This window comes from Lissotriton helveticus, chromosome 3_1 (genome assembly GCF_964261635.1).
Source record: "Lissotriton helveticus chromosome 3_1, aLisHel1.1, whole genome shotgun sequence".
In the NCBI taxonomy this organism is placed as follows: domain Eukaryota; kingdom Metazoa; phylum Chordata; class Amphibia; order Caudata; family Salamandridae; genus Lissotriton; species Lissotriton helveticus.
This window is the reverse complement of record NC_136061.1, coordinates 361,451,192-361,474,804: the sequence shown is the minus strand read 5'-3', so window position 1 is coordinate 361,474,804 and position 23,613 is coordinate 361,451,192. Positions and strand designations below refer to the sequence as shown.

The window sequence follows — 23,613 nt, the reverse complement described above, 5'->3', positions numbered from 1 at the left end:
AACAAATACAAGATGGACAGGCTGAAACAAGGAAAGCCATCTAATAGAAAGCAAACAAATAAAACTGATAAAGCCAACAAAAGATAAGCAATGGGGTGGACTGCAAGCACTTGTATGTTCTTGGTAAGCTCACAAGTTGTCTTTTGCAACCAGGCAGCTGTCGAGTCGGGCTGTCTGCTACACAGTAGGCACTGTTTAGTAGGCTTTACTCATGAACAGGACATTTTATTTATTTTATAAAAGCATTTAAACATGTAATTTGCAACAGCCTGAAAATGCACTTGAGTATTTTTTTAAGTTCAATAACACAATCTGAAAGCATAGTGATTTATAAAAAAGAAAATCAATCATGTTTTTCACACTCCTTTGTTCTTTTGATAAAATGCACCTTCAGTCTGAAGAGCACTCCAGATGCACACAAGCATAATTTTACATTTGTAATGTACCACAAATAATTGACTAATCTTCATGTTATCCCTGACACCAACTTGATTAGTTTCAACTACATAAAAACATGTCAAAGCCAATCAGTCTGGGATTAATGTACTAAAGCATGTATACACAGACATGCAGAAGTGGGTATTTGTGAATGTAGTAACAATGAGAAACCGACAGAGGGAGAGGAAAGGATAGGAAATAGTCCTCATGCATTACAAACCCTCCACGCCATTCGAGGCAGGATACATCCAAGCAGCTAATACCATTAGGTGACAGGGGAATACTCCTATAGGCTGAGCTAAGATGTGATTTACAAAACCTCACGAGAAAGGCTGAAAGGAGCTGGGTTTAAAAAACAAAAGCCAATGTGTGAATGGTGCAGACCCAAAGTCCAATGCACGTACATGGAACACAATAGGTGTGCTTAAACAGCTGAGCTATAAAACCCACATCTAAAAAGACAACTTGAAGAGTAGGCAGCTTTTTAATCAATATCTGCTTTCATTGATGTATGTTTATTTGCTCATCATGTAAGTGAACTTGTCTGTTAGTTCATCCCATGCAAAAGATTAAATGTTTATAAATGCATGGTTTGTGATTTAAGTGTAGATTTGCATGATGAGGTACATGGATGTTTGCTTATTTCTCTTCTATTTTTGCGACAGTGCCTGCAAAGAGCTGGGTGCTGTTTAGGAAATTAAACAGAGTTTATACAGCTCTAGTCCTGGGAAGGATTGTGCCTTCTCAGCCGACTGCTGTTATGTTCCTTGTGTAATGCCACACTCTGCAGAGCCTGTGACATTACGTCAAGGACCCGAGTCTGCACTCGAGGGATGCCCTGCGTTTTCCAGGAAGACATTTTTTTTAAGTGCAAGAAAAGAGATGATGCAGTTCTTGGAAGACCGGAATAGTTAACCATTAATAACACCATTTTATGGGGAAACAGCCTTTAAAACGTTGTCTTAACCATGCCTGCCTTTACCACGAATTCTTTACCACGCACTGCCTTCACCACACATTTTATGCATTAGATGCACTAAAAAAGTTCCAGTGAAACTCCATGAAACATAACAAATAACTCTGGGTTGGTAAGAGCTAGGCAGAGGCAATGTTTATAGGAAAGGCAAGGATGGATCTTAAGTGCACTCATTCATCTGTGCTCCGCCTCCTGCTCGCCTCGCAGCAGGTGTGTGAAAACTGATGAACCGACATTCCAACACTCAGTGCAAGGCGTCTCCGATGATCACACAGGTCGCCACCGTGGAGTGACGTGCACAGCTCCCGGGAAGACCTGGCCAATCAGAGTCCTGTTTATCTCCGGGCACGTTCACAGAAACAGCATGAAATCCCCCGAGGCCTGGGAGTGGTCAGCCAGAGGGGTGTTGGCTACGACTGCCGCTAAGCCGAGCCACGTGTTCGTCCCCAGCGGCGACGGAAGGCCTGGCAGGGGCCCCAGGGAGCCTGTCACGTAGTCGGTGTCGAGGCAACGACAGTGCCGAACACTGCCGGCATGCGCAGAAATTGGAAGCTACACAGGCTTGGGAGAGATACCAGTCCTTCCCCGGGAACCTAATGTGAGATCTGTCACCGTATCTGCTGTGCTATCAAGGGAAGAGCAGGCGACGCCAAAAGCAATTATAACTTTCCGAGCGGCTCGCATCCCCGTCCCAGCGGCCATCACTGTCTGGAGCACTGGGAAGGCTGCAGGCAACGACAAGCTGCTCACCAGTGATGTCAGCCCTTATTCCATCTCTTCACAGGTCCAGAGAGCGCCCAACCAGGCAGAGGCAGAAGGGACCACGAGGGAGGCAGAAGGGACCACGAGGGAGGCAGAAGGGACCACGAGGGAGCAGAAGGGACCACGAGGGAGGCAGAAGGGACCACGAGGGAGGCAGAAGGGACCACGAGGGAGGCAGAAGGGACCACGAGGGAGGCAGAAGGGACCACAGACACACGGAAGAGTCAGAATGGACCAAAGACACACGGAAGAGTCAGAAGGGACCACAGACACACGGAAGAGTCAGAATTGACAGCCCTGCCAAGTGTCACACATCCAGTGTGACACTAACGCATTTTAAGTTTCATTACCGCATTCCCGCATGTGAAATGATTGTCACGCAAATCAGGGTACTTAAAAGCTGAGCGTATTACCGGTATTTGTGGTTTGTAAAGTCTGATATTAGTTAGGTTACACAAACACAAAGCAGACTGGGCACAGCAGCCTATGCGAAGTCTGCTATGTTTTGATGGTTCATCCTGATTGGACGGTGTTTTGATGTATTACCTAGTAGGTAGGCTGACCTGCCAACCTTCCCCGGCAATTGGTCCTTATAGGACGCACGTGCGTGCGTGCAGCCGTACAATGGTATATACCCCGCTTCACGCGGGATTCCTGATAGATCAGATGACGTTGATGAGATCGGCCTCACTCTCGTGCGAGTGGTTGTGGGGGGAAGGCTGCACAGCACTGGTAATGGCAGTGCGCATCTCAGAGGTCAATCATTTAATTGAAATAAAGGCAAATCCCCGCCACCGCGACCGGCAGAACCCCACAGACCGCAGTGGCCGCTGCCTGGAACCTTCATCTACTGCTCAGACTGAGAGTCGGTCTGAATCATGCCCGGGCGGCTGGTTTTGGATGCGGGAGTCGTTGCGGCCACGAGGCGGCCGAAATCGAATTGATGCTCCACTCGCAAAAAAAAGTGAGTGAGTCAGTGTGCTTAATCCTTGGACAGAGTGCAATGTGATAAAATGAGGGGAAGGGCGGCCTTCAGATGGACGCCAAGGAGCAGGGATCGCAGAGAGGGGCACTTGACGTCCACTGTATATTCATTTGGAGGGACGGGCACTGGCATACAGATGGGGCATCAGTCGTCACGCGACCAGGACCCAGCCCACTCGGCCCCGGCGCCACCAGCCGGGATCAGCTGCCAAGTAACATGATGATCAGTGCCTGAGAAAAGCAGGTAATGTATTAACTAAAAATCATCAATTACATATAAGTTGCTATCCCACTCGTGAGTTATGTGCACTTTCATTTCTGCTGCTTTCCGATGTTTCTTTCCTTCCCTCAGCCTGTGCCCCAGCCCGGGCCCCCAATAATTGTTGCAGTCGCCTGGCAATGCTAAAACTCTCCTTCAACACGTCCTCTGTGTCCGAGAGAGGCTGAGCAGGTGATGTTTAGGTCAGGCCCGCCTCACAAACACGGCTAAGAATGGACTGCGAATCTGGCAATTTTTAACACAATCCATACAGGTTTGAAGTTCGCTAATTCACAAAAAGGTTCTAATAATTACACAAAATACAAATATGCATGCCACTGACCAGTTTTGCATTCAGAGGTCTTCAAAAGCGTTGCGACTAGGGAGAGACTGACTTTTATACTGTACAGCAGCTGAGAGTGCATGCTGCCGGCTGAGCCAATGAGTGTAACACACAGAGAGACAAACTTCTCTTTTTCCCTTACCTAGGTTGTGCAGTGTAGTGTTATGACATTACTAGAGAAAATGTAAGTCGTTATTAAATAATTGCTACCACAGGGATTTATAACAGCAGAGATGACCTATAACCCTGTTAAAAGACTTGAATGTACCAATGATACATTGCATATTTCCCAAATTACGATCAGTTTACGATCTGTGATTTGTAGCAGTTTTAAGATTTTCTTAGTTTCTTCTTGCTCAAATGAGTGTCATTTCTGAAATGTACATGTTTCCCTCATCTTTACTGCCTGCTTTTGCTCGTGAGAAAGTGTCACTCATAGTAGTTAAAATGTCACTCATAATTACACTGAAATTATAAAAATGTCACACATAGCAATCTGAAACCTTGGCAGCTATGAATTGACCACAGACAAACGGAAGAGTCAGAATGGACCACAGACACACGGAAGAGTCAGAATGGACCACAGACACATGGAAGTCAGAAAGGACCACATGGGAGTCAGAAGGGACCACAGACACACGGAAGAGTCAGAAGGGACCACGTGGGAGTCAGAAGGGACCACGTGGGAGTCAGAAGGGACCACAGACACACAGAAAAGTCAGAAGGGACCTCAGACACACAGAAGAGTCAGAAGTGACTACATGGGAGTCAGAAGGGACCACGAAGGGACCACGAGGGAGTCAGAAGGGACCACAGACACATAGAAGAGTCAGAAGGGACCTCAGCCACATGTTAGAGTCAGAAGGGACCACATGGGAGTCAGAAGGGACCACAGACACACGGAAGAGTCAGAAGGGACCACAGACACACAGAAGAGTCAGAAGTGACTACATGGGAGTCAGAAGGGACCACAGATACACGGAAGACTCAGAAAAGACCACGTGGGAGTCAGAAGGCAGTACAATACATGGGTGAGTAAGAAGACGCCAAAGACACATGGAAGAGTCAGATGGGACCACATGGGAGAGTCAAAAGGGACCACAGACACATGGAAGAGTCAGAAGGGACCACAGACACACGGAAGAGTCAGAAGGGACCACAGACACACAGAAGAGTCAGAAGGGACCACAGACACACGGAAGAGTCAGAAGGGACCACGTGGGAGTCAGAAGGGACCACGTGGGAGTCAGAAGGGACCACAGACACACAGAAAAGTCAGAAGGGACCTCAGACACACGGAAGAGTCAGAAGGGACCACGAAGGGACCACGAGGGAGTCAGAAGGGACCACAGACACATAGAAGAGTCAGAAGGGACCTCAGCCACATGTTAGAGTCAGAAGGGACCACATGGGAGTCAGAAGGGACCACAGACACACGGAAGAGTCAGAAGGGACCACAGACACACAGAAGAGTCAGAAGTGACTACATGGGAGTCAGAAGGGACCACAGATACACGGAAGACTCAGAAAAGACCACGTGGGAGTCAGAAGGCAGTACAATACATGGGTGAGTAAGAAGACGCCAAAGACACATGGAAGAGTCAGATGGGACCACATGGGAGAGTCAAAAGGGACCACAGACACATGGAAGAGTCAGAAGGGACCACAGACACACGGAAGAGTCAGAAGGGACCACAGACACACAGAAGAGTCAGAAGGGACCACAGACACACGGAAGAGTCAGATGGGACCACATGGGAGAGTCAAAAGGGACCACAGACACATGGTGAGTCAGAAGGGATCACAGACACATAGAAGATCAGACGGGACCACATACACATTGAAGGCAGGTGTTACCACATGGGAGAGTTAGAAGGGTCCAGCATACATGGAAACAGTCAAAAGGGACTACATGGGTGAGTCAGAAGGGACCACATACACATGGGTGAGTCAGTCGAATCCACAGACAAATGGGTGAGTCAGAAATCTCCACAGATACATGGGTGAGTCAGAAGCCTCCAATGATACATGTTAGACTCAGTGGGTGCCACAGACAAATGAAAACGTAAAATGAGACCACAGATATATGGAAAAAAGTCAGGTGGTACTACAGACACATGGGTAAGTCAGAAGGGAACACAGACACGTGGGTGAGTCTGAAGGGACCACAGACACATGGGTGAGTCAGAAGGGACCACATACGCAGGAGTAAGTCAGAAGGGACCCCAGACACATAAAAGAGTCGAATGATACCACATGGGTGAGTCAGAAGAGACCACATTAACATGAGAAAGTTGGAAGGGACCACCAACACATATGAGAGTCAGAACGGACCACAGACACTTAGTGAGTCAGAAGGGACCACATACACATGGATGAATCAGTCGAATCCACAGACACATGGGTGAGTCACAAAAGACTAAAATTCATGGGTGCGTTAGAAGGGACCACAGATACATGGGTGAGTCAGAACCCTCCATTGATACATGTTAGACTCAGTAGGTGCCACAGACAAATGGAAGTGTAAGATGAGACCACAGATATATGGAAAAAATCAGGTGGTAATACAGACACACGGGTAAGTCAGAAGGAAACACAGACATATGGGTGAGTCAGAAGGGACCACAGACACATGGGTGAGTTATAAGGGACCACAGACACGTAGATCATAAGGGACCACAAGTCCAGGAGTGAGTCAGAAGGGACTACAGACACATGGGATAGTCAGATGAGACAAAGAAGAGTCAAAAGGGACCACAAACACATGGGTGAGTCAGAAGGGACCACAGACACCAAAGTGACTCAGAAGGGACCCCAGATACCAGAGTGAGTCAGAAGGGACCACAAACACCAGAGTGACTCAGAAGGGACCACAGATACCAGAGTGAGTCAGAAGGGACCACAAACACCGAGTGACTCACAAGCGACCACAAACACCGGAGTGACTCAGAAGGGACCACAAACACCGGAGTGAGTCAGAAGGGACCACAGACACATGGAAGAGTCGGATGATACCACATAGGAGAGTCAGACGAGACCACAGGCACCTGGGTGAGTCAGAAGGGACCACAGAGATATGGGTGAGTCAGAAGGGACCTCAGGCATATGAGAGATGAGAACAGAGACAAACGGGAAATTCAGATTGGACCAGAAACACCTGGGTGAGTCAGATGGGTCTACGGACCTTAGTCGTGAAAGTTGGTTTCAAGGTGGCTGGAGGCAGCAGGTGTAAGGTCCTGGCTCTAAATAAATTAGTGCTGCTTGACACTACTAACAGCTGAAATTGCATAGGAACTGATATACCTGATCTTTTATATTCCATTCAATTTTCAATCTGTTCACAGAACAAACAACTCAATTAAAACTCCACTTGAATGCTCTTCAAATAAGTCTCTGGGACCGGGAGATCAGTCCCAGTGCAGTTCAGGGTCAAGTTTAAAACCTGTTTAAATTACAATTCTGAGACACCTTCTACACCTGGGGCAGAGCCATCTTAAAAGCTTGACGGTGCATTTTGAGTGATCATGTGGGGTTTGGAGAGTTACTGGCGATTCAATGACCTCAAGAAGTAGACCCAGCATGGGAAAAAGAGAGGTTCAGGAACTAGAGAAAGAAGTAGAGAAGATAACCCACCTGCAGACCTTGTGCTGTTGGTTCAAGTATGTCTTAAGGTGCTGTGGATCAGGCAGCAGGGATTAAGCCTTTGCACACGTATTGCCTCAAGTGGATAAAGGCCGAGCAGAGTGTCTTACCAAAATAGTATGGTCTTTAGAGATGCTTGAAGATTTCTGTCCCCTGCATGTACACACCCCAATTAAAATGTTAAAACCTTGGAAAAACATACAGCATGGCCATTAACAATGTATTATGCAGGGCAGCTCTAGGATGACCAAAATCAGGGAATTCATGTGTGACAGCTCCACAACAAGAGTGGGTCAAATAAGTTTAGCTCCAAACTAAGCTCCATGACAAAGGCAGAGAATCTGGATTACAAAACTTCTACTCTGGTGGGACCTTAGTCCACAAAAATAATTAATTCAATTAAGGATTTACTGGTATCTTTGAGTCATTAAACTCCGCGTTAATGTCCATTGCAACTGGGATGGATTGTCTGGTGCTGGGAATCTACGAAAAGAAGAGGCTGCAGAACAGAAGTTCTCTGGCTTCTGTTTTAGGCCCATCAATAAGATCACAAGAGGCGCAGTGCTACACTAGGAACTAAACTAATGAATGTGAATGTGGACTGGTGTTCGGCTAGCTTCATCACTCAATGCTATCCAAATGCAACCTGGCTCAGCCCAATTTGTAGATGTCAACCAAGCTAAGATGCTCAATAAAAATACCACTGCTTTAAAAGCTGTACTTTTGCAATAAATGAAATGCACCAAAGAATATACAAATGACTTTCCCTGGTCTAAAAACTAAAACCTAAATAAGTAAGTACACTTTCATAAGGGGATGCTCACAAAAAGCGCAATGGGCCCTTGCCACTAACCTGAGCACCACAGGCCTGATGGAGCATCAGTCCATGTCAGTTCCCCATGGTGGTAGCAGGGACAGGCCTTACCCAAGAGATGATTGGACTCGACATCATTAGACTCAACAGGACCGGCAAGACGGGCGGGGGAATCGCATGCATTTTTAGGAGCAACCTCTCCGTTACTAAAGTCACCTCCCCCTCCCTCACTTCCTGTGAACTCTTCAGCCTCGACATCTCCAGCGAGGGCAAACCAGTATGTGCTTTACATCTCATCTATCACCCGCCTGGGGACAACCTCACCTTCACCCAACAACTCATGGACACGATCACATCCAACGCCGGTCGGCAGATCACTCAAATCTACCTGGGTGACTTTAATCTCCACTGGAACGATCAGAAAGACGCAGTGGTGAACAGTCTCAAAACTTTCCTTAATGCGCTCGACCTCACCCAAATATGCAACAGCCCAACACACGACAAAGGCTCGATACTCGATCTCATCATCGCCAAGGAGGACTCTACCCAACTGGGGGCGATCCAACCCTGTGACTGGTCAGACCACCACATTATCAACTTCTTTATCAACGAAAAAGTTAAACCTAACCCGGCTCAACCTACCAAATCCAAGATTTGGAAAAGGGACATGAAGAATCTTAACCCCAACTCCCTACCTCCCCACACCTGCAGTCTCCTCCTTCCCCCTTCGGGCGCCTCTGATGTTCAATCACTGACCGACCTCTACCTCGACTCTATGAACTCAATAATCAACGAAGCCGCCCCACTGCAACTGAAGAGAGTCTCCACCAAGAACTCGAACCCTTGGTATGACGGCAGACTCAATGAAGACAGGCGTGCTATGCGAATGGCAGAGCGCACCTGGAGATCTGACCCCTCATCACTGCATCTCAAAACGCTTAAGAACAAGAGAAATGCCTACTTTAGGAAAATCAAGCGCGCGAAATCTGACTTCTTTAGCCTCCAGCTGGCCCAAGCAAAAAACCGACCAAGAAAACTGTTCGAACTAGTCAAAACTCAAACCAAGACGCAACCCTTACAACCTAACAGCACAACAAACGATATCCCACACTGTGAAGACTTTTCTGCTTTCTTTAAGCTAAAGACCGACAACATAAGAAGTGACCTCATCAATGATGTAAGCCGATACCCCAGCCACATCAGAATGTCTAACACTCAACCTAAAAATAACGCATCATGGACGTCCTTCGACACCTACTCTGAAGAAGCAATACACAAACTGCTCGGCACCTTAAAGCCCTCTAATCACCTCATAGACCCCCTACCTGCTAATGCTGTAAAAGACTTCATCCCCCTGCTCCTCCCACTTTGGACTAAAATCATCAACAGCTCCCTTCAACAAGATCTCATCCCAGACTCCCTCAAGGTGGAGCAAGTCACGCCTATACTCAAGAAACCTACAGCTGACCCGTCTGACCTAAACAATTACCGCCCTATCACCAATATCCCCACCTTGGCCAAACTGCTGGAAAAATGTGTACAACTCCAACTAACAAAACACATTGACCAGTTTGACCTCCTCAACCCTCATCAATCAGGCTTCCGAGCGAAACACAGCACGGAAACGGCTATGACGCACATAATTGATGACGCCCTCCAAATCCTTGATCGCAATGATTCCTGCCTCCTCATCCTTCTTGATCTCTCCTCAGCATTTGACACAGACAAACATGAGAACCTACTGGAGCTGCTAAACACTAGAATGGGTTTATCCGGGACTGTTCTCAAATGGTTCACTTCCTTCCTACATAACCGGTCTCAGAAGTTCAAGATCAACAATGTGCTGTCCTCACCTGTGCCAATAGATTTAGGCGTCCCACAAGGATCTTCCCTTTCCCCCACACTGTTCAACCTCGTCATGGAACCACTCACCACCTTGCTCCAAGCATCCAATGTACACTTCCATATGTACGCTGATGACACTCAACTTTACCTAAAGCTACAATCCCTGGAAGATATCAAACTTCTGAACTCCACACTTAGAAACACCCAATCGTGGTTGGCCGATAATCACCTCAAACTAAATGCTCTGAAAACTGAGTTCCTTCTGATCTCACCTCCTGCGAAAATTACCACCACCCAAATCTGGCTCAATCACCTAACAGCACTCAATGTCCAACCCACCATCGTGGATTCTGCGAAATCCTTAGGCATCACACTTGACGCCAAGCTCAACATGCAACAGCACATTAGCAAAGCAACGAAAGGAGCTAATTTCCAAATCAACACATTGAGGAAACTTAAACCCTTCTTCCCAGCCAAGGACTTCCAAACTGCTGTACAAGCCCTAGTCATCCCCCGCATAGACTATGGAATTGTGGCCCTCAGCGGACTCCCTCTATCAACAACCGCACCCCTAAGAGCCTCCTTGAACGCTGCCGCGAGACTCATTACTGGCTCAAGAAAACACTTGCAAATATCCCCTGACTTAAAATCCCTGAAATGGCTGCCTTTTGAAGCCAGAATACAGCTGAAAATTGCCGCTATGACACACTCGGCCGTACACCACAAGGCACCCAACTACCTCACTCAAAAGTTTACTATATCAGGAGGTTCGAGAACCAATAGAAGTACAAAAAGCCTACTCCTGAAACCTGGTAGATTCCGGAAGGAAAAAACATACAAACGCTCCTTCTCAGGAATGGCACCCAGGATCTGGAATGCACTCCCTCCTGAAACCAGGCTTATCTCCTCCACTGCATTCTTCAAGAAAGAGGTGAAAGCCATCCTTATGGCCAAGTTCACCTGAACTTTACTGTTGTTGGATCAGAGACTTTGCACGGCTTTTGTATCATTGGTTACCTGATTGTCTATTGGTATTATATTCTTACATGATTGCGATCCTATTATGCTACTCACTTACTACCGACTACTATATTGTACACATTAGTTTGTTGAATCACCCTCTTGGTGCCCCTACCCCTTGTTCTCTGTAATTCTAAGAAAGTGGTATAAGCCATCCCTAGAGCCAAAGTTCACCTGAACTCTATTGTAGCTGGATCAAAGACTTTGCGCCGTCTTATATTACTGGTTACCTGATTGTTTATTGGTATTTTATCTGTACATGACTGCTATCCTATTATGCTACTGACTATTATATTGTACCCAATAGTCTGTTTAGTCACCCTCCTGTTGCCCCTACCCCCTGTCTCTGTGAAGCGCTCTGATATCTGCAAAGATCTTGTTCGCGCTATATAAAACTTTGAATAAATAAATAAATAAATATAAACCGTGACGAGTAGGGCCACCATTGAGGGCTAACCCCACCTTCATGGCGTTTCGTTTAGTTACAGAACCTCCGTCAGCGCTGTTCCAGTGATGACCATCTCCGATTCTACCTGCTTGACCAGGACAACCCATCTTCTGCTCTTCTGGTGGCCTGCTCATGACAATAGAATAATGTCATAGATAGCATCGCGTGGGGTTTAGAGAGGTCGCTGTTCAGGCCAGAGGAACTCTTAAACAGCCAGTCTGCTTCGGATTAGTACTGAGGTGGCACTGAGCTCTTATCTCAGCGCAGGCGAAGGATCAATCAGTCTGTGCCAGGCTTCAGGTCTGAGTGAGCTACATTTATCTCAGCCTTGTCAGGGTAGAGACACAGCCAATTACATCTCGTCACAGGGAGCAACCTCTTGTCAGGTGGGCTTGAAAGTCATGAGAAGACAGAGGATATATGGACCTCGGTGCCACCAGCATATCCTCAGAGAGAAAATTCAAATTCGCAGAAAGTTTCTTGGTGCGCTGAGACAGTCACGAGGTGCAGACAAGCTCAGTGAGCAGCAAGGCAACAGACACACGTGACTTTTTATCCAATAAGGAAGGAGGTAGACTCCCTGGAGCGTAAACACGCCCCACTCCGGGACCACCTATGCTTTCAAGGTTTTCTCTCTCTGCTACCACCTTGCCGAAGGACCTACTACAAAAAAAACTGTGTCGACAAGTGGTGTGTGCCCAGTTACAGATGAAAAATGAAAAATGTTTGAGAGAAAGTTATATTATTTTTGTGTCATATCAGCTACAAACTAAAAGATGTTCTGGCCCTGTGGGCGTCAGATCAGGAAGAAGGCTTTTGCAGAACCTGTCTTTACGTGTTTGTCACACATATACCATTTAGCACGCTGAGCAATCTTACCGGTCTACAGAGTTGCACTTTATTCCCTTTTTCCAGAATCTGAGCAGTTGTCTAGTGTTGATGAACAGGAAAGTGAACATTATCTAACTGCTAAGTTTACCCGCTTCGCATCAAGGTAGGTAGAAAAACACTACTCCCTGTCTGCAAGTATTGACAACACAATGTAATAGATGCTTCTAACATAAAAATGGTGCCTTTTCCCATTTTAGCTGTTGGCGGCTGCTATCTTTTACATAACAAATACAACAAGACTACAAACAGGCACAAAATGGGCAAACAAAAAACCTGCTACTCCATATTTATTTCACAACACAGTGATAATAGGGTGCAAAAACACACCCATACTCGCCATAGTACAGTGGTAAACTGAATTCGCTGGCTCCTTCTGCAGCCACGTTTTGCTTGCTGGATATGAACGTGGCAAGCACTACCCCATTGTGTTTCTACCTGGTCTCTGCATTACTGGGACCCTTAGGCAGTTTTATATGCTCTGGCATTGGTCTTGTCCAGTTACAAATGTGTTAAGGACCTGGTTTAATATTAGCGTTGTCATTCTGATGCACCATTAGAATTAAGAGGGCGCTTGTACCGAAGATCCTAGTGGTGGACCTGAAAATGGAACCTAACTCAGGCCTTACGGAAATTTTGATAGACACTAATGAAGAAGATGTTTACCATCAGAGCCCGTTAGGCTTCCAAACACTAAAATGATTTGCATGTTTTAATGTTCGCGATCTGTGCCATTAATTACAAACCTTTGAAGCCTTCCCTTCATTTAGTTGTATAGTCATTAACATAACTAATCAACAACCCATATTTAATAATATATATAATATTAATATTATTAATAATTGTTCAGAACACACTAATACATGTTCTACTGTGTCAGAATGTGTAAGTACGGAGATGTGTCCTTCATAAAGCAGAGTGCCAACCACATTGACTGTAATTTCCATTGACACAGAATATGATCAAATGTGCTGGTATATTCTAATAATGAAATATCCACCTCATTTCATATATGCACAAACACTGAGTACCAGTGAGCCTAGCTCCAAAGCAGCCAAGAGTTGGCTCCTCACCTGGATGGAGGCTGAGGCTACCTGCCCCGTCTGATCGAAGTCCAGTGAGATGATCTGTGAGAAGCGGGTAGCATTGCCGTTCATGGTTGTGCTGCTGTTACCGAAAGCCTCCAAGATGGTGTACACCGCCTGCCACTTCTCAGCTGCAAGAAACGTAAAAACGACAACAAATCACAAACAGCCAGCAAGCCGGACCAGGGTACAAAGCAGGAGATTTTCCCTAATTCTGCAAGGTCCACAACATTGATTTCTTATAATAGGATACTAAAAAATCGACTCTAGTGATACTTTGAGCTCAAACTCACAAAAATACAAAAAAATCAATACAGAAACATTGTTAATTTTCAGTAAAGCAAAATGTTAACTACAACATCAGTGGTGAAGCAGTCCAATGCCAACCACTGAGCAACTCTAGTATTTACCAAATTTACTTCATTTGCTATATTTCATTACGTTTTGAGGACACACAAACCCTTGCTCATCAAGTAGAAGCATACTTACAGGTAAATCAGAATCAAACGAATACACAGCAAAACGTACTCAAGGTAACTCTAAGAGGAACTGTGTGTCTTACGTTCAGCCCATTATATGTTCAGGCATTAGGGAGTGGATAGTGGTAGGTGTTGCACTCAAAAGTGCATACCTTCAAAAAGAAGGCTGTATCATTTTACGGTAGGGGTGGTGGTCACGCAATGAGGGCGTGCAGCAGTACCTGTAAACCCTAAAGTGAATTAGCTGCCTTACCAAGAATCCATAAAGAGGAGAAGGAATACCAATGAGTCAAGTTATTAGGCAGCACTTATTGCGGCATACATTGTCATAGAACACTGCCACTGCTAACACATGTTGCTCTTTAACAAATCAATGAGCTCATTTCATCAACCGTGGAAGGCTCAGTTGGACTCCTGAGATGCAAAGTTCTGACCAAATTGCACATAGATGGCATTCAGTTCCCTTGTATGTCATGCTGGCTCGTGGCTTCTTGAACTTCTTTGGGTCGCTGATGCATTGCCATCCTGACATCTCCCTTTCGATGCCTTATTTTAGTTCTCCACCCCTTTTGGCATCCGTGAAGGACGGAGACCCCTACCCAATATTCCTTCTGCCGGCTGCATGCTTCACAGTTATCTTCTTCATATACCCTCTGACAGACCACGTATTTTCCAACCCGTCCTCATTCCTGGCTCACTTGCCTATGCTTTCCTCACTGACAGCCTCCTTCGATGACTTTCATGCCATGTGCTTTCTTCTGTGACCCTCCCAACTCCCAACATGTTTCTGAACTCTATGAGTTCCCCATCCCCCTCACAACTGACTGGGAGTCCCTCTGCTGTCCACCTACACTTTGTTGATTGTCTGACACTTTGTCATAAGCTTGCCCACTGCCACACGGCCCACCTGTCAGTCCCTTGAGACAAGGAAAACTCCAGGTGCTGAAATTTACTAGGCAAAGAGGGCCTAAAAAAAACTGGTGAGATCGATAACATTCTAGCGCTTGAGCCTTAATCTGAAGGGAGTCAGGAGTTGTAAGCCTAGCACCAACATAGCTAATTTATTTGGAATGGTGGGGGAATTTTGGAGTAGAAACATGTGACACTGAGATACTAATCAGGGAAAGACACAGAGGCCTTCTAACAGCTTACCGGAGAAGATCTTGCCGGTGCTACCAGCCACTGTGGCCAGGTACTGGATCAAGTGCTGGCAGCTGGTGGTCTTGCCGCTGCCACTACTTCCTAGCAGGACAATGGACTGGTCTTGGCGAGTCATCAGCATGTTGCGGTAAGCAGCCTGGGCCACGGCATAGATGTGAGGTGAGGTGTCCTCTCTGCGGCCCCCTTTAAACATTTGCATCACCTGTAGAAAAGATAAGGTAGAGACTTAAGGGGAGAAAGGAAGCAGCTGGACACAGGGGAGCTCATCATCATATCACCTGAAGGTAGTGCCAGTCTGGGACTCACTATACCATTACAATAAGAGAACATGAGGAAACATCTTGCAAAAGATACAAGCAAAAAAATACATATTCTTTGCAAACTGAATTTCCAAAAACAGGCAACTTCAATTCACTTTTTAAAAATATGTGTAAGAACCCCTTTCAGGTGGCTATGAGAGCAAGCAGGAGCTACTGGGCTCAACCTACTGTGGGTCTTGAGCAACTGGTCCAAGTACCCTTTCCGTTCAGCACTTGACTTTTAGTGGTAGCACAGATTGAGCAGTCCAAAGCTTCTCGGTAATGGTGGTAGTGGGGAGGGAGGACAGGTAGATACAGAGGGGGGAAGAGGGGTAAACACAGGCTCACAACTCAAAGTATGTTCCGTGGTAGGAATAAATGATTGTCCTGTCAAATCATTTCTTTTATGACAAAAGAAGTATTTTATATACAAATTTAAAGTGAAATATGGTATACACAAACAATACACTTAGCCCCTTGAAGAGTAGGGTCTAGTGTTCAATAGGTAGGTACCGGAGTCCCACTTCCCTCTCACTAGCAGTAGTGGTTATTCCCCATTCTCTATAGGAGAGATTCAGGGTAGGTCACAGTGGTAGTCTGAGTCTGTGAAGTCCCCCTCCCACTCTGATAAAAGTCAAATATTTTCCAGCGCCTGAAGCTCTATGTAGCTGAACACGTTCTCCTGGGTCCTTCTGGCCTTACAATCAGACTTACCCACTACTGCGAGGATGGTGCAGAAGGGAACTCCATACGGAGAGCCAGTAGAAGCTGTTGGTGAATAGCATGCGTGACTCAGCTGGGTGTCCATGGCGCTTCCTCCTGTGAGACAGTAACTTTCTCTAATTCTTCCCACAGGTTGGGGGTACTTTGCTCTATTTCCAATCCTCAGTAGCGGCTAGGGCCCCCTAGGGTCACCACGGCAGCTTCTACTAACGACAGTTTAAAATCTGCAAAGGTCAGTGTCCTTTCTAGTGGCCCCCCACCTTGCACACAGGGTCACCGACTTTACTCCACATACAGTCACCGTCCCGATTGGCACTGCAGGAATCTTCAGGGCGGACCCACCTGGCATACTGGGTCACCAACTTTCCTCCACCCTTAAGCCACAGCCTGATAAGACACCTCAATAATCTTCACAGCGGACTCACCGGGCATACGGGGTTGCTGACTATCTTCTGCACACCGGCAACAGCCCGAACAGTGTTGAAGACCATGGCTAACTTCACAGATGCCCCCTCTGGCATACAAGGTCACAGACTTGAACCTACATACAGGAGACGACCCGATTGGTGCACCTGCTGTATCCTCACATCTTGGTAAACAGTGATCGACTCATCAGGATTCCCCACTGGACCTCACTTCTTCGAGCACTCTCCTCTACCTCACGGGGCACACTGGTCTTGACAAGCAGACTTCAAGGACAGGGTGCGCTGGTCTGGTACAAGGGCAGGTGGTCCTGTATGCCCCTGGGGGATGCCTCTTCCAGCTGGAAGATTATCAGGCCTAAGTCTCCATCCCTGGTCACAGGTAGAAGACTTTTTTTTTTAATTCTTTTGATTGATTACAGGTTTAACGTGTGAAAATATGGTTACAGAATAGAAGATTGTTATACAATTATGCTTTCTATTACATGTTGACTCTTCCGTTATAGTTATACAGTTATGACAGTGATATTGCAATAAATTGGTTGACATGGTCCCACCCCCTCTTAAGTAAACTAGTGTCCGTTGCCGACTCATCTAGAGGTGGAGTGCAGATGTTCCCCCTATATTTATTCCAAGGTCCCCACACTCGTTCCCACTTTTTGGAGCACCCTCAATGTATATATGTCGCTCTCTCTGCCACCATAGCTCCGTCCATATCACCACTCCATTCGCGGTACGTCGGAGAGGTCTGTGCTCCCCAGTGTTTGACATTGTTGCGCTTGGCGAACAACATAACCCAGCGTTGCCGAGTCCTGAGCTGCATGGTTGAGGTCTGTTGGCTCACAGATGTTTAAGAGACATCTCTTGGGCTTCGGAGTGATGGTAACTCGCTAACTTATGTAATTGTGTGCATAATTGTTTCCCAGTATGTTGCTATCACCGGGGAGTCCCAAAGTGTGTGATAGAAGGTACCGACCACCCCACACTTTCTCAAGCAGAGTTGGCTATCAGTCCTCTCTATCTTTTTCAGAGTTACTCTAGTGTAGTAGATGCGGTGGAGTATCTTCAACTCAGGAACGGACTGGGAACCACAACCGGCCCCGGCAAAGTGCTCGGGCGGCCCCCACTCCCCACTCGGGGGGGTTGGAGGGGCCGCCGAGCACTTTGCCGGGGCCGGTTTTCGGCCGATTTTGTTCAGGGCCGATTTTGCAGTTATGCTGCAAAAGCGGCCCTGTAACAAAAATGGCCCCCAGGGGCCCAAAACCGGCCCCCACCCGTGCATCGCACCGGGGGATTGCCAAGTGCCCGCTATGGCCAGTCCGGCCCTGCCTCAACTGTACTAATCTTAATTTACAGGTAGAAGTCTTGCTGAAATTCTCCTCCTCACACAGCTCAATTGGTTTCTTAAGAGTTGACAATTTTAGGAACCTCAAGCTCCCCTTCTTGTAGTCCATTTCTAGACATCAAATGTGATTTAGGGTCTCAGTATGAAGTCTGTGTTGGTGTCTACTTACTTTTGAAGTGCCCACTCCTCTGCCTTGCCCTTCCTCCAGAAAGCAGTCTGTCACAGCAGAAGTGACTCCAAATCTGATAGCCCCACAAAACAGGCCATGGGAGTGACTAGAGGTTCACCCTGGTTGTCAGCCACAGTGACACATGCATCAAAAAGTTATCTTTGAACACCAGTCACTAACATTTACACAATGTACCACTTTGTGCAGTGACCACACAACAACACCAGTAAAAGACGAGCTTTAGCTTGAAGTGCAATACATATCTCATAGTCTGCAGTGGGAACCAGAATCACAAGAAACTGAGCGCAAATGACCATTTCACTTAAGGAGTGCACCTGTCCAAGAATGCTACTATGGTAATAATGGAACTCTTCCACTTCCGATGTAGGTGAAACTCTTGCCTGGGAAGTGTGTGTTTGTGTGTGTGTGTGGGGGGGGTGATAGGGAGGGTCAGGCGTGGGCAAGTAAAACCAAACTGTAGGCCAGGAGGAGGTGCTCAGGGGCGGCTCCTCCATTTAAGTGGAGGAGCGTCACCCCACAAGCCCCAGAGCTGAAAAATAAAACGGTAATGAAGTTTATTTAATGCAGTTTTATTTTTCAGCATCCAACCCGTCCTGAACTAAGTATCGGGACGGGACAGCAGCAGGGGGCTGTGCACTTTAAAATTTGCATTCTAAAGTTCTCTAACCTAGCTGTCTTAGACACCTGCGTTAGAGAAAGTGCTGGCCTACAGTGCTCTTAGGAGCACTGGGAGAGCCTGCTCTATCCAACCCTGATGCTGGTTTCATGCTGTTAAAGGAGTGCCAGGATTGGGTAGTGCAATGTCCTGCATTCGGAGCTTCCTGGAAGATACCTGAGGGAGGAGGACATCGAGCTGCGAAGCTAAGTATATGTATCCCCCCTGCCTACCGCCCTACATACAAGCCAGCCGCCACTGGCGCTACTTCATATTTCTGTTTCTAAAAGCTCAGATTCTTCTCAAATGCACAGCACATGTTTTTGCCAATACCGAACCGGGGTTACATGTTCGAACAAGTGTCCATGTGATTATCATTTACGCCACCATCCATGTTTAACAATATTCAAGACAGCCCCTTCACCAACAGTGCCACCGAGATGCCCATCTGTGACCCTGAACACCTTAGTCGGGTGTGTCCAGCGTGCAGTAATGTACCTGGGTTTCTTTCGAGTGGAAATGCCTGTGGGCGAGAGACTTCTTGGAGCCGGAGGGAGAAGGCGCCTAGTTAGAGAAACAGGTAAACTGCCTTTAAAACCCATCCCATGGCAGCCATAGCCCACGCATCCGCATCACCAGTACCCGTAACAGGGTGCTAAAGAGAAACGTGGGTCACAAAGTAATGGACTGGTCCTGCACCTTCGGGGTGCAAGCGTAATGAGTCGTGAGACTGCCTACCGGACGTGGGCAGGATAGGAAGATCACGTGCGTCTCCGGTGAGCATGTACTCAGTAGTGCAAGTGCCTACCAAAACCTTTTCCATCCCAGAAGCACTTGCGCTCTCCATCGTAGGTCTACCCAATCTTTTACCCGCACAGCAGCACACACACCTTGCAAACCATGTCATAACTAGTCTGTTCAAAACAAACCACACACGTTCACATGGAACCATTTTACACAAGTACACACCGATTTTCTCAGTTAGTTCTAGGCCAGCAGCACTTGTACAGTCCCTGTTGCGTCATAAACTAGCACCACACACCTGCCCTTTAACAACTACATGCACGCCTTCCTGGAGAACATGCACACCTTGTTAAAACACAGCAACAACGCACCCACATCCGTGCCCAAAAAACTTTACAGCTCACAAGTGCCTATTTAATACCAACAGCACATCCAAATACATTATAACCGAGGAGCGCACTCACCTACCCAACCAGTTGCACTCCAAGTCCAAATGCTCCTGCCCAAGCTCTATACACATGATTAGGCCAATTAAAAACAGCAACCCCGTTTTAAAAATCCAGAGGACAAGTACACAGCCATTTTAAGCGCCAGTAACACTTTTCTTATGACCAATTGTTTAAAACAGCAGACACACCCGCCCATGTTCATTTAGGTCTGCAGCAGCCCAGCTTCATGTGCTTGCTGGTCCATGTCAGACACCAGCACCTCACCCACCTGGCTAAGCATTTTAACACAGGTTCACACGTACCACAGTTGAATCCAGAAGCGCAAATACCCCAGATCCATTCGAAAGATCAGCAGCTTAAAGAAAATGATCAAATTCATCATAACACAACCAGTGGGCACGAGTGTCTGGCCCAGCCTTTGAAAGGGGAGCTCTACTCACATCCTCTGAACATGCTATAATGCAGCCATCACCTTTCCGCACCCAAGGCCCTCTTCAGGCCAGGCTCACCAGGAACAGCGCTAATACCATCATTTTCTTTAGGCGTCTCCCTTCTCTTACACTTTATTTAGAGTGATTTTTTTCCCCATTTACTTTATTTATTTCCTTATATGATCCAGAAATAGAACTTACGCAACAAAACCCATTTACGCCCTCAGGAACACTAGGGAAAGAAACTGAAAAGTGGAAAAACTCTTCTTGTTGAAATGTGGTCTCTTTCTGCAGCAGAGTTGGGAACCATGGAGCAGACTGCCGGGCTGCTGGTGGTCCCGTTCACCCCGCCAACTCACCTTCTCGGAGTACATGGACGGCGAGCTGAGCGGGTTCAAGATGACCATGGTGGGCCCTGCGTATGTGTGGATCAGGTTCCCGCCATAGCGCTGACGCAAGCTGTGCAGCACGCTGGCCTCGTTGAGGTAAAGAAGGGATGCCAGGTCTTCCACCCGGTCGTACAGGGGTGGATTTGCCTGTGGAAAATAAAATATGGAGTAGTTACACATATGACTGTGGACCAAGACACACCGCTGGAGAGCCCATTGCACAGGCAACAAGCTCGGGTACCGGGGAATCCAGAGGTTTTAAGACAGAGGAGCTGCAGGGTACCAAATTACAGACTAAAGAAGTTACATCACAAAATTCGCTAAACTACAATTAAATATTTTTTATAGGGGCAGGAGAAGTTACCAAAAAAACCCTAGTCATGTAAAGAGAGCACAAGAAAGTCAGGTGAAAATCGTTGAAAGACGAGAAAAAAGACAGCAACTGAATGAGAGAGAAGCAAGAGAAGAAAACAAAAGAGGATAAGAGTAATAAAAGGCGAGGCCATGTAAAGGCATGGGGGAAAGAGGTAATTAGGAAGATACAGTAAATATAAAGTAAGGACGTAAGGAAAGAGGAGTATCCAAGTATTAGGTGCACTAAGAAAGGTGAGCTGCCATAGAGACAGAAGAGAAAGGAGTGACTGATAAAGAGACAAATAGTGAAGGAGGAGAGGGATTGGGAGAGAAAGAAACAGACAGATTAGTGAAGGAGAAATAGAGGAGTGAGAGAAAAGGGGAAGAGCGTCAAGTGGGATAAAGAAGAGAGACAAACAGACACACAGAAAGAAATAGGGAGAAGGGTGAGTGGAAGAGAGGTGAAAGGAAACAGGGAAAAGGGATAGAAGGGGAGGTAAAATGAACTAGTGACGTGAGAAAAAGAAGGCGGGAAGAAGAGTGAAAGGGAAAGAGAAGTAAATGTGGAAGAGTGATGGAGACGAAGGGGAGAGGAAAAGAAGAGACGATTGGACTGGTGGAAAAGACACACGAGAAATGGTCGGAAAGACAGTAGCAAAAAGAGGAAAAAGAATGAAAGTGTAGGTGAGAGAGAAGCAGAGAGGGAGAACGGGTGAGTTAGAAATCAAGCAGGAGAGCAAAGGAAATAGAAAGAGTATCCATTCAGCTTTAAGCAGCAGTAGGTGAAGTCTGCAGGTGAACACCAATGAATTTAAGGGTGCTAGGTATGTGGTCCCAGGTCATAGGGAAAAACTGCGGAAGCATATCATTACCATACACTACACTTGGGATTGAGACCAGCGGGTATATGCCACAAGAGAGCATTGCCAGTCACTGAGGACTGACTGTTCCCTGTGACACCCGGCAAAGGCCAGGTATGGGGATGCCAACTGTCACTCTGCAGCATCTAAGCAAGACTGCTAACCTTCTCCACGTCATCCTCGTCCACATCCAGGATTGTCCCATTGTGTTCCAGTCGCACGCGGAGTTTCCCCTCCCCCGCATCTGCCTTTAGCTGGTTTGCTGAAAAGTAAAAAAAAAAAGTAAGACCCAGCATCCTTCATTATTAGTTTTATGAGAAAATTGTACAAAATATTTAATATCAAATCTGTATCTTCTATAGCACCCTTTCAGAATTTCTAAGTTAAACTGAAATGGGTATTACAGTCCTGGCAATACCTGCGGGAAAGGAGTGTGTTTGTGTCATTTCCTTGAAGAAAACAAATGTTACAATGTTCTTCTGCTTTATTAAAGAAAGACAATGTCCATAACTATACAAGGTATATACTAATGAGGGGTAAGGAAATCATCACCCATGGAGGGCAACACTACAGAAAGAGAGAAGTATATCGCTAGTCTGTATATCTTTTTTATTGACAACAAAAATTATAAGAATTGGTGCAGAGGTTAAAATAAGAGATGCTTCCTTCACCTTGGAGATATACACAGCAAGAGAAGTGCCATGCCCCATTTGGAAAAGATTTCAAATAAGAAAATACAATATTCTTACTGAAAAAAAATATAGCAAATGAGGAGTACCAGTTCATATTGGAGATGATTGTATGCCAAGAGTCACAACACTGTTCGCCTGAATAAAGTTTTTAAAGTATGAGAGAAGACCATATCCTCACTGGTGAAGAATTCATAACAAGGAAGAATACATATCCATATAGATGTAGATTAAGTAGAATAAAAGCAGACTATGCCTTTACAGGTGAACCTTTTTAGTATTAACAAAAGACCTTATGCTTACTGGTAAACTTTGTAGAGCATAAAAGAAGACAACATCCTTTAGGGGACAGAGTTTGTATTAAAGGGTAAGAGCACATAGTCACTGCTGTGAAGTTTATAGTAAAAGAAGAGTCAATAGCATCACTGATGAAGATTTTGCAGTAGGAATTGGTGAAGATTGTGTAATATATGGAATAAAGTACCCTTACCGTTCATTATAAAGATACTGTGCATTTTTTTATTTATTTATATTTTACAGAGTTTTATATATCACGAACTTGACCCTAATTGGGTATCAGAGCGCTTTACATAGCACCAGTTGCATTACATGAGGACACGTTCATTTTTGCTAGGCACGGGGAGATTAAGTGATTTGACCAGAATCACAGGATGTTCGAGGTCGACCACTCTGGTAACAAAATAATAGCAGGGTGTTCATTAGGATGTAATATATAAATGACTATATCTTGCTTTCCATTAGAGAATAGAATAATATATTTAGCAATTAAGATTAAAACTAAGAAACTGAACCATAAATCTGTTTATTGCGATCTAAGAATAAAAAAGGGCCAATAGCCTCCCTCCTTGGGATCTGATAAAAGAGTGTGCATGTGGGCGATATCCCTCTCGCAGTAGCT

General features: G+C 46.1%; 1 protein-coding gene across 19 annotated transcripts in view; it reads right to left on the bottom strand.

Moving 5' to 3' along the window:
- The window catches only part of MYO18A (myosin XVIIIA), an 864,705-nt gene that overhangs the window by 440,650 nt on the left and 400,442 nt on the right, over window positions 1-23,613 (bottom strand). For all 19 annotated transcript variants that reach the window (XM_078680070.1, XM_078680063.1, XM_078680078.1 and 16 more), the window contains 4 exons: window positions 22,170-22,267; window positions 20,762-20,938; window positions 15,136-15,346; window positions 13,493-13,635 (listed from right to left, as the gene is read on the bottom strand). In XM_078680070.1, coding sequence (XP_078536196.1) covers window positions 13,493-13,635; window positions 15,136-15,346; window positions 20,762-20,938; window positions 22,170-22,267 — 629 coding nt within the window. The remainder of the gene's footprint in view (window positions 1-13,492; window positions 13,636-15,135; window positions 15,347-20,761; window positions 20,939-22,169; window positions 22,268-23,613) is intronic.